This window comes from Pelecanus crispus, chromosome 7 (genome assembly GCF_030463565.1).
Source record: "Pelecanus crispus isolate bPelCri1 chromosome 7, bPelCri1.pri, whole genome shotgun sequence".
NCBI classification, from domain to species: Eukaryota; Metazoa; Chordata; class Aves; order Pelecaniformes; family Pelecanidae; genus Pelecanus; species Pelecanus crispus.
In genome coordinates, this window is record NC_134649.1 from 26,697,454 (window position 1) to 26,714,014 (window position 16,561).

The window sequence follows — 16,561 nt, forward strand, 5'->3', positions numbered from 1 at the left end:
ATTATTTTATAAATTAATTTAAAGAGACACTCTCCCGTGCTGTATTATGTAGGGGGAGATCAAAAGTTGCTCTATATACTGAGAGTATCTGGAGAATTAAACTGACGTCTTCTGGAAAATAAAAATGCTCTCATTGCTGAGAACTATGCAATATTTACCTCTTTTTTTTCTTTTTCAGAACTAGACTATGAATTTATGCTAATTAGTGGTTCTAGTTTTATGGCAGTCAAGACACTGAATGCAGGCCAGGCTGCATGTTTGTACAACTTTCAAAAGTAAGGTTTTCTGTCAAGTGACAAGCTTGCTGTTTTTTTAACTCTTTTCATCTCTTCCAAAAGAGTTGCCATTATTCAAAAATATTTCATTCTCTAAATTTTAAATGCTTTTCCTGACTTACATTAAAGGCGAGAAAATCACAGGTTAAATTTCAAATGATACATCTTTAAAAGAATAAATGAAGATGAGAAAGTAATCTGTGTAAATCAGGCAAAAAACCTAAGACACCAGTATCTCAGACCTTTCTGAAAATAATGAAAAACAAATGAATAATCTTTAATTAAAAACCTGGGGATACATAAGTTTAAACGTTACCTCTTACCAGACCAGCACTTATCTGGCACCAGCTCAGGTCTGCTATTCTGTACAAGCTGTGAGATTTGCAAGAGCGTTTCCTGAAACAGAAAAGGGAGGAATTATTTGCCCTTGGACCTACTCAGTTTCAAACACCATCAATGTTGTAAAAGGACAAAAAAAGCACTTAGTAACAAAGGGCAAGAATCTTTCAACACTTTCATTTCCAAAGACACCATCACTGCTCAGCCTTAAGGAAAAGGAGAGGAACACAAATAACATGCTTAAGGCATTAACCAAGCAAGAGGGACCGATCACTTATGTGGAAAGCAAAACTCCCAGGTCAAATGGCAGCAAAAAAGGCATCTTGAAAATTGCATGCAAAATTTTTCCTATGTGCAAATCTTGTTGTTTTGTGACCAGCCACCTTATCTGCATAAACAAATGTCTCCTTTAAAGGGGCTTGTTCACACAAACAGGTGCTCATGCAACTACAGGCACAAAATACTTCAGGTGTAAAGTGTACATAGATGATCTCACTCTCTCTGCAGCGTGCCTGGTTGCAGAGCAGAGCTAGCTCCTCGCTCTTGTCCTATGCCTGCAATCTCACATAAAATTGAGGGCAGATTAGTGAAATCTAATACACTCTAGGACTGTAAAGGGATTAATCTCACATAAATCATCTTCACAAAAAAAAAAAATCAGTATATTTATTTACATGCATTTTATTTTCCAATGAGAAAACAAGCCGCCTTTTTTTCCTGCACCAGTAAAAGTCTCTTCAAAATTCTAATTGCTTAGATAATGGCATTTCAAATCCACTGTACTACAGTTAACCTATATTCTTGTAAAAGCATGTATTTTAGAAAAGGGCTTAGCCAGCTTTTCCATTTCATTACTAGATATCTATTACACAGGCAAGATGTGTACTTTACTCTCACTGATACAGTGTTTTATGTATAAACATCTTGACCACCACTATGTTGTCAGTGGTTAGCAGATTCGGTGTGTTTTGGCTGAATTTCTGAAGGGGAAAACTGTGACTTGCACTCTAAATATTTTTTCTGGAGAATGGGTTCCTCAACAGACTATGGGCATCTTGTACAAAATACAAGTAAACATTTGGAAAGGAATTTAATGCTTCTGGTGGGTGCTGACTTGCCAGTCTTGGAAATCGAAATCCCTGTGACCTGCAGCACAAGCATGGCTCCCGCATGGTGCACTCCGCAGACCGGCAGGGTCCACCCTCGCTCCTCCTGCATGGCTGCAATGACAAGGAAAGAAATAACGCCCGCTACAAGCAGGCATGTGGCTTGTTAGTATTTTCGTTTCTGGTGAGCGTATTTAAGCATCCTGACCATGCTTTGTTCAGAGATTCAGTTCAATCAAGCTAGTATTTAAGACAAAATGTTCTGAAGTGGGGATGTCATAAGAATTTTCATTAATATTTATTACTAGTATATTTTATTAATATTTTTAGAATTTTGGATAATGAATGTGGGTAATTTTGAATCACTGCTCTTCTTTTCTTATTTCCAGGATGCTGTAAAAACAACTGCTGCAGCTGGGAAGCTGGATCACAGATGTGAGCAGCCAGGGCAGAGGCTTGGGCCTATGAACAAGAGATGATGCTTTTGCTACATGGGAGAGCATTGAAGGCCATTGAGAACATTAATAATCTTACCTTACATTTCTACAGTGCTTTGCCTGCTTACAGCACTACATAGTAATTAGTAATCTGAATGTTTCTGAAATGATCAGCAGTATCACTTAGATTGTCATTAAAATACAATTAGCAGCCCTTTGAACTGAGCACTGTAGTTCAGAACAGTCTAATTGGTGGCTCGTGGGCCAGATCTGGTCTAATTGGTGGCTCGTGGGCCAGATCTGGACAACAGGAGGATTGTGCCTGCTTTTCCTCTTCTCTAACTGCACCAGCTCAAGGAGCACCTTGTCCCAGGCATGGTGGCTGTGCCCACAAGACAGACATGGAGAGCCATTATGCAACTGGAAAGGCAGAGGCACAAAGTACCCCTTGTGTCCAGCCCACTGCATTGAAAAGCCTGGATTTTGTAGAGCTCATTTCAGCCTGTGTGCAGATTCAAGCAGGCACCACCCCACAACCTTACACTTTGCAATTCAAATGAATTTAATTTTTCTTTTTTTTTTTACTTGACTTCTAGAGCACAGCTTTGTGCAGCAAGAGTCATAGGGATGAAATAAGGGCAGTACATGGTAAGACAAATAACTGAGCTATCTACATCTATGGATGGTGTGCTGCTAGACCATGCTGGCACGTGTTTGGGTAAGATGAAGAATTTAGTTACTGTAGCAGATTGAAAGTGAAGGTCTGGCTTGGATGGTGTTCCCAAACCTGGCATCCATATCCCACATTTAGGTAGCTAAATCTGTCACTTACATGCTTTAGATACTTGTGTTAATTGCATAAACGCCAAGAAAAATGACATGTTTTTGAAGTGTTAGAAGTGTAAATAGCTGCTCTTCTGAAATGGCCACAGTATATATTTTTAGCTCCTATGTACTCTTCTGATGATACCACTTGCAAATGCATTGTATTTGTTGTAGTATCTAGCTATAGTAATGTATTAGTATCTGTTTATAATACTACTGATTCTCCTGCATAAAGTGCTGTAGAATATACTTCAAATACTGGCTTTTTGTACGTTTCACACAACTATTCATTAATACCAAGGGAACAGCACGCTACTGTTCCAGGTTTTCTAAGAACCAGTGCTATTGCTCTCCACCAGCTCCTGTTGCCTGCTTCATAATGCCTTTATTATTTATGCTTTTACTCTTGAAAATTCAGATTTAGAACTGAAAATTTTCATGCTTTTGGTTTTAAAAATAATTAAAGGTGGTGAATGGACCTGATGTAATCTGTATACTGTGTGCCACGGCTAAGTATCCAGTGCTGTGAAAGCACTACTTGTTCTCTGAAAGGAGGAATTCTTTCAGATGGCGTCACTTGCCCCCTCCTCTGCAAGGCCACTTTTCCCATACACTCAAGAGGACTTGCTGCCAGTCATTTTCTTGCCCTAAAAGTTTGCTGGAGCAATAATGTCATTTACCCTATGTTTGTACAGGGCCTAGCTCCTAACAGGTATAATGTTAGGTATAATCAAAAGGTCTCTAGGTATAATCAAAAGTTTTACACTTCGGTGTAGCAGCTGTTTTACTAAAGTACGATGGTGTTTTAATCATCCTTTCTTTGGATTGGTCCTTGGACTACGTATTGCTTCGTCTTAACGTGGGCTTCACAGCAGGCTTTCAGATACATTCTTTTCTCTTCCTCTGCCATTCACGTAGCAAGTGGCGTGCTTTCAGATACGTCCTGTCTACAAAGGATTTCAGTGTTGGCCTGGCATGTTTTACTAGTATTTGAATGGCCTAAAGAAGTTATTTGGGAAGCAGCAGGTGCCTTTAGAAAAGAGGGAAGAGAAGCAAAATAGACTCGAAGAGGATATTAACGGGTAAATTGGCCCAAGAAAATAGAAAAAATGTGCAACTCAGAAGTGGTTGCCAACAAGCGGTCTTGTAATACCTGCCCAGGAAGATAATGCAGCTCCTCGTGATCCCGTTTTTGTGGTGTTATGCCTTCACTCCCTCTCTCTGTATTCACCATTCTATACAAGAAACGTAAATTGTTGCTGAGTTCATTCAAATACAATACACTTCCTAAATCTGCTTTTTTCAAACACACAAAATAGGTATTGTCTCAGGAGGAACAAGAGACTAGGTACTCAAAAACGTGATGCGGGGTTTGTCATAGCCACAACTCTTAGAATAGGCGCTCCAGGGGAGCCATTTGCTAGTGTTTTACATAGGTAATTGTTAACAATAATAGTCTGTCTGCTGGATAACGGACAACACACCAAAACACAGGCCAACAACCATAACAGGAGAAAGTATTACAAGAAGCGCACAGCAAAATCAAGCTGCCAAGTGAAATTCCCAAATAATACCAAGACACTGGAAAAAGAGTCTTTGTTCCACCACTGGTGTCTTTGCTGGGCTTCTGCCCCAGTGTCAGCCATTTGGATTAGCCTCCTCTTCATGGGAAGCTATCAGGGACAGCATACAGAAAACACTCTGAATATGCAATATTTTGGGAAAGACTGACAATTCTTAAATAACTTATTGCAATTAACGATGGGCCAGAAATGTGAGAAAATCTCTGAAGAATTAATAAAGAATAAACAGCAGTTTATCTTGAGAGTAAAGGCAGACACATGAAAAAAACCAGCTTACCACAAAATGGCTTTTGACTAAGAGTGAAAAATGTAATGACGAAGCACATGCGTTGGATAAATCTACACTCCGTTAAATTAAATAAAAAAGCAAATGCTAGTAGGAAGGGAAAAAAAAGAAAATACTTCTTCCTGTACGGTCACCACTAGCGCATATTTGCATGAGGCAAGTGCAAGGAGAGCAGACTTCCTGAGTGCCAGAACAGCACCTCTATCTTAGATGGGCAAAGAAGAAGTAGGATTTACTGTCAACGCTCACAAAACATGAAAGGTCTATTAGGACAGCTGGTAAGGGAGAATGAAAAAACAAAAAATCAGTGGACCGCAGTTTCTTGTGCATCTCTTAACAAGCTTGAGAAAGGCACAGATTCTACACGGCCAATGCAAGAACATCACTGAAAAGCAAGAAAGATGCTGTAAAATGATCAGTCACCAAACTTCATAGAGGCCAGTGAGAAAGTGCAAAAGAATATTCTACTCCCTAGCATCAGTCTCCTGTAGGAGTTCCATGCTGTAGCAAAACAGAGTGGATGCGTACACAGCCAGCAGAAAAGGCTTGATACCAGCAAAAAGATGCAAGTTGTATTCATCGGATATCAGTGCAACTATCTGAAGTTATGGTGGAAGCTGAATTTGAAATTAAGTTGAAATGTTAAGTGGAGGAATGCTTGATGGGTGAGAGCAGATCAGCTGAAACTAAAAATTTCAGCAAAGTCTTCTTTGCAAAGAGAAAGTTTTACAAAAGAAACTGTGAGAATTGGTATTACCCAATTGCTGCTGAAAGAATTTAACTGCTAGCAATAAATCTATTTAAGGTGACCAATCACCTATGGGTTTCTGCAATCTTATGTCTTGTGGAAAGCTGAAAAAGTAAGAAGTTCCAGAAACAGTCTGAAACTCCTCTAAGAGCTGATGCTGATGGAGAGACTGATAAGCATTTAAATGACTCAGTTAGGTGTCTCCCATATGCACATTTTTCCATCCTAAGAGGAAAATGTTCCATCATAGGTATCACCGATATTTGAAAAGAGTTATTGCATGCTAAAGCGAGATGGTGTTTGTAGTTATTTTGGAAGGCTATAGAGAGGTACCTGAACATGGAAATTCTTTAGTTGTATAAATTTTGTGTGATTGTATATGGTTTAATATCACCAAACTAAGCTACAAGAAAGGGATGTCTCACCTGGTAACAAGTACTATGATACAAAACTAGAGCAAGACTACAGTGAGTGACAAATTTTTGTCCCAAAAATTTTTTTTAAACCAAAGTAGTTTTCCTTCAATTTCTACTATTTTCACAACTATTTTAGACTAAGTGGCAGGCATGCCTATAACTTTAAAACACCTGCAGAAGTGTCCCAGTACAATTTTTCTGGTTTTGTATAAAACACATGAGGATTCTGCAAGCTTCTGTTAGCAAAATTTTCAATAAGTAGGTATGCAAGCAATATACCATGAAGGAAATAAAGGTCAGTCCTATTGCTGCGTGCCATTTACCCCTACTAGAGTCAAATACTCCAGATGACAGGAAACAGGGCAGCTAATAGTTGTAGCTAACAGCAGAATGTTAACATTTATTGGATGTTTATTTGCAAATGTCTGCATTTAAGTTTAGTACCAAAATAATAATATGAGACATATTTCACCTTGAGCACTGAAGTAACAATGCAGAAAAGTATCTTGCCCACAGGATGAGCCCATGGGCGCTTGCAGACCTGGCAGTAAGGAGGAGGGCTAGGAGTTTTTCTCCTGCAGCAGCTCCACAGTGAGACACACCAGGATGAGAAAGGAGGACAAATATTAAAGGAAATAATGTAAAACAAGTGTTTCCCATGGGTAATATAGGTATCAATTATTCTCAGGCAAATGACCTATCAAGGTTACCGTGGATAGCCTATTCCACAGCCTATGTCCATATTCATCTCACAGTGGGACCAAGTTTCATTAACAGAGGAATCAAGACTAAAATGATAACATTCATCTCTATGTTCTTGCCGTGACATGGTTATTCATTAGGAGTTCTTCCTCATGACTGTTCAGTTCCTTCCTTCTAGGGAGCCACTCCTAATTCTCTTCTATTCAGGTTGGATAATGAGTCACTGACTTTAATGTTAATCTTTATTAACCCTTCCCTTACACAACCAACATCTGGGAACAGTGAAATGTGTTGTGTCTCAGCGCTGAGAAAGCAAGCTCTTCAAAGCCTTTTCCTCCATTATGCCATTTTCTTATATGCAGATAACCCGATGATTCCTGCAGGCTTTCTGCCACTGGTTGATGAAAAAATACCTTGTCTGTCTTCATGCCTTTGGTTAACTGCTCTTTAGTCTGTCTTAGTCTACCTGTTTTCCAGTGTAATTTTGCTTTTCATAAATTACACTTCTGTTGCCTTCTTGCCTGGCCGAAGTTTTAGTTGCAGCAAAACAGCTATTTGTGTCAAGTAACTTATTGAAGCACCTTGTCTCCCCTTCTGGTTTTCCTCTCTCTTCTCTTTCTTTTGGGGATAGAGGGTCATGTTTGTGGATGGGCACTTGAGCCTGGTAGCATTCAGTTCTGCTGTGTCTACCTAACTCCACAGGAAATGTCCGGATGTTAACAGCCAGGTTTCCAGTGAGAGATGCTTTTGACTAGTTTCCCTTCTTAAACAACAACAAAACAAAAAAAAAAAAGAAGTAAACTTAGAGGAGATATTTTATTTATACATGATTTGCCATTTCTAAGACTATTGAACCTAAATATCCTGTGAGAAATTAATGACTCAAGTATTGAATTGAATTGCTCACTTCTTAAGACTAATTAGAGAATGGCCTGTGCTGTTTTTGATAAACTTTGTATGCTGTTTAATGAGAGCGCTGCATACACATAGGTGTGCCTGATCACCTGCTTTTTATGCACTTCATGTATGTCGATACTTGTTCTTTGGAGCAAATTTTGGTGTCTTTTGGGATAACTGGAATTCTAACATTCTTTCTCCTTGATCCTCTTTCCTTGTATTAGTACTGTTGGTCTACTACCATGTTTTGTGTGCCTTTCAAAATGTTCTACAGTCTTTTATTATTTTGATGTTATAGCATGTGCCTACTCTTAAAGGAAAATCTAGGAAGTCTAAGGGAAAAGTAGTTTGCAAAGAGACTGGACTGCTTACTTAGGAAACCACACTCTCAGATTATTACAAAACCAGATTTCTAGCAAGAAATGTATGTATTTCTCATGGACTATTTCCATAGCTTTTACAGTACTCTTTATTTCCCCATCCTTATGCTGTACCAGACACTCTTGGATACAAACATCCACCCAGCAACCTTGCTTTAGTGCTGTACTGCCTGCAGACGAACCAGCCCACTCCCTAAGAAACAGCTATTCCCCAGTGGGAATATTTACTGTAGGTGCCAATCCAGCCTGACTGAAATCTCATTAACTGTACATTTTTTCGTGATTAATAAAATATTAATGTGAATATACAGCATGTGCAGCTTGACATTTTTTTCACACCTGCATAGCAGAGAACTACCCAGACACTATGCTATTATTTCAGTGACAAACTGCATGCAGCTTCTTAAGTTTGGTCGCAGTACTAATCTTGGCCTTTTAAAAAATAATTTCATCTGGCTGAAACTCAAGGAAGATAATTCCTTGCTGCCTGTGCAGGAAAGAATGTGTTTTTTTTCCCCCCATAGTTTATATTTATGCTGCTATACCAGTCACAGCAAGAATGCAGCTAACCTGTGGATGGCAGGCCTCAAGGTGCAAACAGCCGCTTTAAATGTACTCAAGGTGGAAATACCATCAAAATCATCCGAATTTCTACCGGCAGTAGTAAATATTCAGTTGCGGGCAAGGTGAGGATAGCCTGTAATTATTATTTGTAAATAACGGCCATGACTGCCATTTCTGTCAAGAGGGGAAGGAACTGAAGTTAGCAGAGCCGCTTAGACAGCCCGAGGACAGCGTGGCCGAAAGGCCGGGTGCTCCGCAGCACCGCGGCCCAGGCCGAACCGCTGCGGGGCTGTTTCTGCTGTAAAGGGCTGCGCCGCCGCTGCTCGCCGGAGCCCGTCACGGCCGAAGGCGCCCGCGCCGCGGAGCAACAGGTGCCCCGGGGAGCCGCTTCCGGGCTCGGACTCCCCATGCCGCGGTCGCGCTGCCCTGCCCCGGCCGCTGGCGGCAGCAGGCCTGAGGGGGACACCGCCGCCCGGCAACTCAGGGCCCAGCCCGCCACTGCGGCCCCTGAGTGGCACCGAGGGGCAGCGGCCGCGCAGCGCCACGGTCGGGCCGACGTCGCCTGCACCGGCCTGGCCCGACAGGGCTCCCGCCGCCCCCTCGCGCGGCTGCTCGCCTCCCTCCGCCACTCCCCCGCCTACCCCCGAGCCCCCTCCCCTTCCCCGCCACCCGCTTCCGCCCGCGCTCCCGCGCATGCTTGGGTTATGCAACCGCCGCGGCGAGCGGGCTGCGCGGGCCCCGCCGCCCCAGTGCCGCAGGGCAGGGCAGGGCAGCGCGGGGGGCCGTGAGGGCGGCGGGCACCGGGCCGGCGGCGCGGCGCTCGGGGCGCGCTCCCCCCGCCCCCCCACGGCGCCCGTGTGTGCGCCCCGCGCTGTGAGTGGCAGCGGCGGCCGCCGCCAAGTCCCGCCTGTTCCGCTCTCCCTGCCGCAGGCGGCGGTGGCGGCGGGTTGGCTTCCTGCGCGCTGTGCCGCTCCCCCTCCCCCCGGCAGTCGGAGCCGCAGCGGCAGCAGCCCGGATCCCCGAGCCATGGCTCTGTGAGAGCAGCACATGGCGGCCGCAGCAGCCATGAGCCCCCCACTAATCCATTCAACTCCCCCCTGAACGGCCACCGACGGCAGCCAGCGCTCCCACCCGGCTCCACCGCTCCCATCACCCACCCGCAACTACAGCCGCCGCCGCGCCGCCCGGCCCGAGCCCAGACCCCGCCGCCGGGCCCCTGCACGCCCGCCCGCCGCCGCCGCCGCCGCCGCCCTGTCCTCACCATGGGAGTGCAGGGTTTCCAGGACTACATCGAGAAGCACTGCCCCAGCGCCGTGGTGCCCGTCGAGCTGCAGAAGCTGGCGCGGGGCAGCCTCGTGGGCGGGGGCCGCCAGCGGCCCCCCCAGACCCCGCTGCGCCTCCTCATCGACGCCGACAACTGCCTGCACCGGCTCTACGGCGGCTTCTACACGGACTGGGTGAGCGGCGGGCAGTGGAACCACATGCTGGGCTATCTGGCGGCCCTGGCCAAGGCCTGCTTCAACGGCAACATCGAGCTTTTCGTCTTCTTCAACGGCGCCCTGGAGAAGGCCCGGCTCCACGAGTGGGTGAAGCGCCAGGGCAACGAGCGCCAGACGGCGCAGCAGATCGTCAGCCACGTCCAGAACAAGGGCACCCCGCCGCCCAAAGTCTGGTTCCTACCGCCCGTCTGCATGGCGCACTGCATCCGCCTGGCCCTCATCCGCTTCCACATCAAGGTGAGGAGACGGGCCTCCTGCCCGACCCGCGCCCAAACCCCCCGGGGACACCAGCGCCCCCTCCCCGCTGCTCTCTTGCGCCCCCGCCGCTCCCCTCTAACGGCGCCGCCGCTCTAAGATGGCAGCGGGGGTTGCCCTGGGCCTTGCCGGTGCCCAGCTCGGCAGCGCGGGGGGGGGCGGGCACCCTGCCTCTCCCCTCAGCGCCTCAAAATGTCGTCGAGAGCCGCGGAGGCGGCCCAAGTTTCGGCAGCCTCAATCCCTGGGGGATTTTGCTATTTATACGGCGCTGCCGGTCGCCCCGCCGCCCCGCGCAGGCCTAGGCCTGCGCGGGGCGGCGGGGCGACCGGCAGCGCCCAGGGCCTCCTGGATTCCCCTGGCTGTGAAGCCAGGCCCAGCAGCAGGGAGGTTTTTGCCTCCATGTTCTTTCGGGGCCGCCGCTCCGTTGACTCAAAATGTCCTTTCTTGCCCAGGGCCCCCCCCACCGTCCGCTCGAGAGGGTGGTGAGGCTGGGACTTTGGTGCCGCAGGTAAGAGCAGCTGGCCGAAAGCATCGCAATCTAATTAATTATTAAGACGAAGGAAAAAAAAAAATCAGTTATCACGCACGGTGGATCTGCAACAAGTTCCCTACTGAGGCGAGGTGTTTAAACTTGCGCTGAAGGTGAAATCGCTTGCTCCAAAATACAGAGGTTTGAGTTCTGTGTTTGTGAAGGTGAGGGGTTTTGCCCAAATGTATTAATGGGCTTTTGATCAACTGTAGAATAATTCATTCCTTACTCTGTAACAGCAAATGCTTCCAGTTTGTGGGGCGAGGAGCACCGATCTGACTGCTTTAAACTTATTTTAAGGGGGAGCCTCTGTTTTCTGATAACATGAACAACACTTCGGGCAGGAGCTGGGGTCTGTGGTGATCTTGCACTGACACCAAGACTGTGATTTCAAAGGTTGCAGAGTATTAATGTGTAACATCTCTCTGTACAGCATTTGTGATTTACGATGGTTTCTGTTAAGCTGAGCAGTTGTGTATATTGAAACACAAGACAGGAGAAAAACAAGCCATGGGATGAAGCTGCAATTTTCTAAGAGCTGATTGCTGGGTTTCCCGCTAGGGAAGGAAGAGCAGCAGGAGTGAAGTGCATACTTGCAGGCTTTATTATCGTAAATTACTTTTGTGTGTAGAAAGATATTATGCAACCTTTCGAGTTGCATGCTTGATCACTAGCAGCAGCTTAACATTATCCGGCTTTTGTACTGCCCTTTTGGCAGATTAGAAAAATTCTGGCCAGGTTGCAACCCTGAGGTAAAGATGACTCTCGAAGGAGCTCACCTAAAAGGTGACTTTGGGTGAAGTTTCTCCTAGTTCTGCCAAAGGGGTGAGAGTTGCCGTTGCTCCCTCTTAGCGCCCTGCTCGCTTGGCCAGATCCATCCTCGGAGGAGCGCATTCCCTTCAGCTCTCTGCTCTCCGGGCCGATGTGAAGCTACCCTGCCCCGGGCAGGCAGCAGGCGTCCAGCCCAGTCAGCGGTGGAAGTCTCACCCTGCGGTGGCCACCATGCCAGGCGAAGTGTGTGTGGAACAGACTGGAAGCAGAGGCGAAGCTCGTTCTTGCAGGGTGCATCGAGCTCTGCCAAACATGATGTCTTGGGCTTGGCGCTTGGTTGAAGTGAAGAGGTTATGGCCGTGTCTGCTGTAGTAATGTGTTTTCCTGGTCAGCGTAGAAGCAAGATTGTGTACTCATTTTGAATACGAATGATGGTGGGAATTTGAATGACAGCAAAAACATCTTCTCATTTGAACTTTTTATTTCTGTAGCTAGGAAATACTTTTGTTTTTTAAGCAAAAAGTTTTAGGGACAATGCAGTGAAGGTATTTACCTTGATCTGTTTGCGGATGCATTATAAATCTTCCTTAATTTGTTATTGAGACTTAGAGATCATTAGTAAAAGCAATAAATGGGGTAAAATAAGAATTTTTTTCTTTTTAACATGTTAAACTGGATACTTTAATGCAATATCGAAATGCATAGTACACAACAGGAAGCCAGCTGTTTTGATATTGATAGGAATTTGGTATTTGTAATAGTCTTGTGGCATGCTAAACTAGCTGTTAACCTTTTAAATGCATTCTGTTTCATACCTGGTTCATGTCTGTTGAAGTACATTGCATCCGAATAAAGTTGCCACATTTGATAGTGGTGTCACCTGTAGCACTTTGTTTGCTTTCAAGCTTAGCTGCGGCATTAGTTCCTTTATGGTTTCTCAGTAATAGGCCTTATTCTTAATCTCTGGAAACAGTTTTAGGAGTGAGAGGACATGTCATACTGAGTCCCTTTTCTATTGTTTCAAAAAAAAAACAAATGCAAAACCCCTGCAATTTTGATGGGCAAGATATTTGTCTGCTTTAGGTTAGCAGTGGGAGTTGGCAGGTGCTCGTTACCAAATACTGGGGAGGGGGAGTTTATTGCTGTTAGGAATGTTCATATCACTGAGCCACCACTGTGCATGTCCGAACTGCACTGGTTCTCTGAACTGGTCAGCTGTCTTGGGGATGGGCAGCATATCAGCAATTCCCATTTGATGCTTTATTTGTACAGCTGTTGAGAAACTGTGGATAGCGCTGTTTTTAATTGATTCATTTTCAGGTTAGGAAGTGTATCTCATGGTTACAGTGGTAACATGCATAGTACACACCAAAGATACTGCTGAACTTAAATCACATTCCTCTTCTGCTTTTCTTCTTCTCTTACACAATTTATTATCTTTGTAAATCTGCTTTATTACGTATATCTTTCTTTCTCTAAACCTTACTCCACTTTTATTCGTGTTCTCCCTGATGCTTGCTTTCTAGCAACCCTCCTGGTGGGCAAAGAGCAAATGCATCTTGAAGGTGTGATTTTTACTTGCATGTATGGGTGGGTTTTTTTTATTTACATATTCATAAGGCAGTTGCCAAATTCTAGTGTTTTCTTGCTTTGTTTTGAGAAGTTGGGTTTGAGAATACTGGTTAAATGTGAAACTGATTTTCGTATTTTCAGGAAACATTTGAGTCTTGAGTAGAAAGCTTCTGGGCAGAGCTAGGAACTGGCTATGAATTTAATCTGTTTTGCTAATTAGAGGGGAGAAAAAGAGTAATGTCTTCCATCCAGAACAATTATAAATCACTTGCAGATGGTTTCAGCAGGATGTTAAAATAACAGGTTCCTCCAAGTTACAGCAAACATCCTACAGGTTCTTAGCTTAATTGTGACCTGGTATTTTTGTGTTTGGGGAAGGGGGGAATAATTCTTAAAAGAAACTTCTATGCAAAGCAGGTTTGCTAAAATTTAAATATTTGAGCAGCAAAGATCTTAACATCTTTAATACTTTGGTGAGACTCTGTTTTTTTCTCAGTATCTAAACGTGCATGTGCCTGTTTACTTGGACAAGATTATCTCTTTCTGATCCAGCATCATTAATGTTTACACAAGATTTAGACTTGAAAATTATTCCAAACTCCTGGCTGTGATTTCCCCTGTGTCCCCCCTCCCTGGGTTGATTTTGAAGTCTGCACGTTGCCTGGGTATAGTTGCATCTTCAGACTTTCTCCTTTTGTGAGAGCTGTAAGCTATTTCCCTGACTCTCATATTGCTAGAGTTTTATGTTGCAGGTTAAGTGTACCTTGGTAAATACAGCTCTCTTCCCTGTGACAGTTCAATTATTTGAATGTGGATTCTAGTATTACCTAAACATACTGCAGTTTCATGCCCATAGCTTGCTGTCAGATAGCTCTATAAAATGGGGAGGGAGGGAACTGGAGGCTGTGGAGGTAGAGGAAATAGTTTATAGGAGATCAGCGGGCTGCACACTGAGTTTCCTCGCACCCATGTCACACCTAGTGCTGCAAAAAGAGTTCTTACTTTGTTTTTTATAGATGATCTGTGGTTGTCATGCATGCAAAGATGTTAATTTTAGATATATATACATAATTTAAATCTTTCTACCCTTAATAATAAAAAAAAAAAACTGGGGGATTTTCCTAATTTAAAAAAGGCAAAGATGGGGGGGGAATGATGAAGCCTAAATTGCCCTCCTTGGGTTAGTAACTGTATATATCTGATATCTTTAAATTTTTCCTAAGATGTTTACAGTCTCTTCCAATTCTGTGTACAGCAGGCACGCGTTATGCTAGGTGAGAGTGTAATTACTAGAAAAATGAATATGCTTGTTTTTCTCACAGGCAAAAGTAAATTTCAAAACCACTGATACAGTCCATCAAGCACGTTTCTGAAGAAGTAACATTTTCTTAAGACTATAAGGTGGTAGCATTAGGAGTAGAGAGAGCTTAGAGAGCTGGTTATTGATTGTAGGAATATCTCAGGGAGTGAGGTGCTGGCTGTTCACCTGCTCAGGATTTTGCTTGGAAAGGAACATCTTGTGAAGCTACATGGGAAAAGCAAAATTTTACATACCTCACTGGCACTGGAGGACCGTAATTCAATGTCAGGTTCAGAAAGCGTAAGGCATGAGTAGAAAAGGAAGGGTCATTGTAAAGTTGCTGTTAAACAAAAACTCTTTGCTGATAGGCAGATGACTGTAGGACCCTTGGAGTGGGCTGTAGAGGTGTAGGACCCTCGCTCATATTCTGCAGGGCTTCGGCTGCAGAGGAAATAAATAGCATCACTGGCACTAATGCTGTAGTTACTCATGCGTACTGTGGAGACTGAAGCTAATAGTTTTGTACTAGTCTATTTTGGGATAAGCTTGCTGTCTGTGTTGCTGTTAAAATTCAATACTTGGTGAGGGTAGGTTATACCAACACTCAACTTCTGTGGGGTTTTCTGAATCACTGAATGTTTATTATGTATGTAGATGGTAAAAGCATTAGGCATCAAAAGCACTCAGCTCACTTTGTTTTTGTGTGCTTGTATCAAGCTATAGTTGTAACGGTTCCTGATGGTGTGTAGAAATGCAGGAATGTAGGTACTAACCTGTCACTGTGGGTTTTTTTTTGGTTTAGTATAATCTTCTTGATAAGTAAGTGTTGCTTTTGTATTTCCAACATTAGGAATGGGCCCATGTCTGTCCTGCACAACATGTCTGTTCTAGTCATCTGATTGCCATAGCCTAAAATATGTGCTTTGCTAGGCAGCGTGAGTTGAGAGGTGAAGTTTGGGCTATAAACTTGAAGCAATTTGCACCATCAGAGACAGCTGTGCATAAATGAATAGGCTGAAAGTGGAAAGAGGAAAAAATTTGGCTTAACACAGCAAGGTGGACATTTGAAAGGTCAAGGAAGTTACCTCTGTTCATCTAGGGTTATGTTTGTTTCTTTTAAAACAGGGCTGCAAAACTTTAGAAGTTTTCATGTGATTGCTTTTTAAGGGTGTATCTTGGCTTGCTGAACTGCTTAAGTATCCACAGCCTTAAGATTATTCCCATGAGTTAATACAGACATTGGTATAGTAGTATGTTTAGAGTTTCAGCATTTCTGTTAATAAAAAGTTACTTCAGATAAGTTCAGTAATACATAATGCCACTTCAGTACATAGGCTTCCAGAACTTTGTATTTTGTTTCTGAGCGCTCCTGTCTGTATGTACTGTGTCATTGGATTTTTTTTTAATTACTTTGAATATACTGCAAGTGTTTCAAGTGCACATGTGTAGTTTCAGAAAGACCCAATGTATCGTAATACGTGTGATAAATCAGTACTGCAGTTTAACACAGTAGCTAATTACTCTGTCTTCCACTATAGGTTGCACAGAGCATTGAGGATCATCATCAAGAAGTAATTGCTTTCTGCAGAGAAAAAGGTTTCCATGGTTTGGTTGCATATGACTCCGATTATGCATTGTGCAACATCCCTTACTATTTCAGTGCCCATGCCCTAAAACTGAGCCGTAATGGGAAAAGTCTCACAACAAGCCAATACCTAATGCATGAAGTTGCCAAGCAACTGGACCTGAATCCAAATCGCTTTCCTATTTTTGCTGCTCTTTTAGGTAAGTGAAGTAATAAAGGAACTCGATGCTGCTAGTCAGACCTATGATTTCAGTTTCTATTAACTGTTTTAAAATTTGTGTGTATAATTTGAGCACCTAGGGAAAGACATCCCTTTGTTTCAGACATTCCTACTATACTTCAGGTGGGCCGGATGCCTTTTTATGAGGCCAGACACGCTGAATTTGTAGAGAACTGTGAGCAGTGCAAATTGTGGCTGTCTAGAAACAAGAGTAGAAAGTAAGAATTCTGCAAAGTTCCGCCTATCCAAAATGTTCTCAGTGGGTGGGGGGG

General features: G+C 43.9%; 1 protein-coding gene and 1 long non-coding RNA gene across 8 annotated transcripts in view; one reads left to right on the forward strand and one right to left on the reverse strand.

Annotated features, from left to right (window-relative positions):
* Positions 1-604: 604 nt before the first annotated feature.
* LOC142594010 (uncharacterized) lies at positions 605-9,853 on the reverse strand. Its single transcript, XR_012831219.1, has 4 exons — positions 9,820-9,853; positions 4,136-4,217; positions 1,729-1,864; positions 605-671 (listed from the first exon to the last, which is right to left on the reverse strand). It is a non-coding gene; the product is annotated as an uncharacterized LOC142594010 (long non-coding RNA).
* The window catches only part of FAM120A (family with sequence similarity 120 member A), a 56,650-nt gene continuing 49,909 nt past the window's right edge, over positions 9,821-16,561 (forward strand). For all 7 annotated transcript variants that reach the window (XR_012831218.1, XM_075714612.1, XM_075714614.1 and 4 more), the window contains exons 1-2: positions 9,821-10,294; positions 16,023-16,269. Coding sequence is in view for 6 of the 7 variants with exons in the window: in XM_075714612.1 (XP_075570727.1) it covers positions 9,821-10,294; positions 16,023-16,269 (721 nt within the window). In the remaining variant the exon portion in view is untranslated. The remainder of the gene's footprint in view (positions 10,295-16,022; positions 16,270-16,561) is intronic.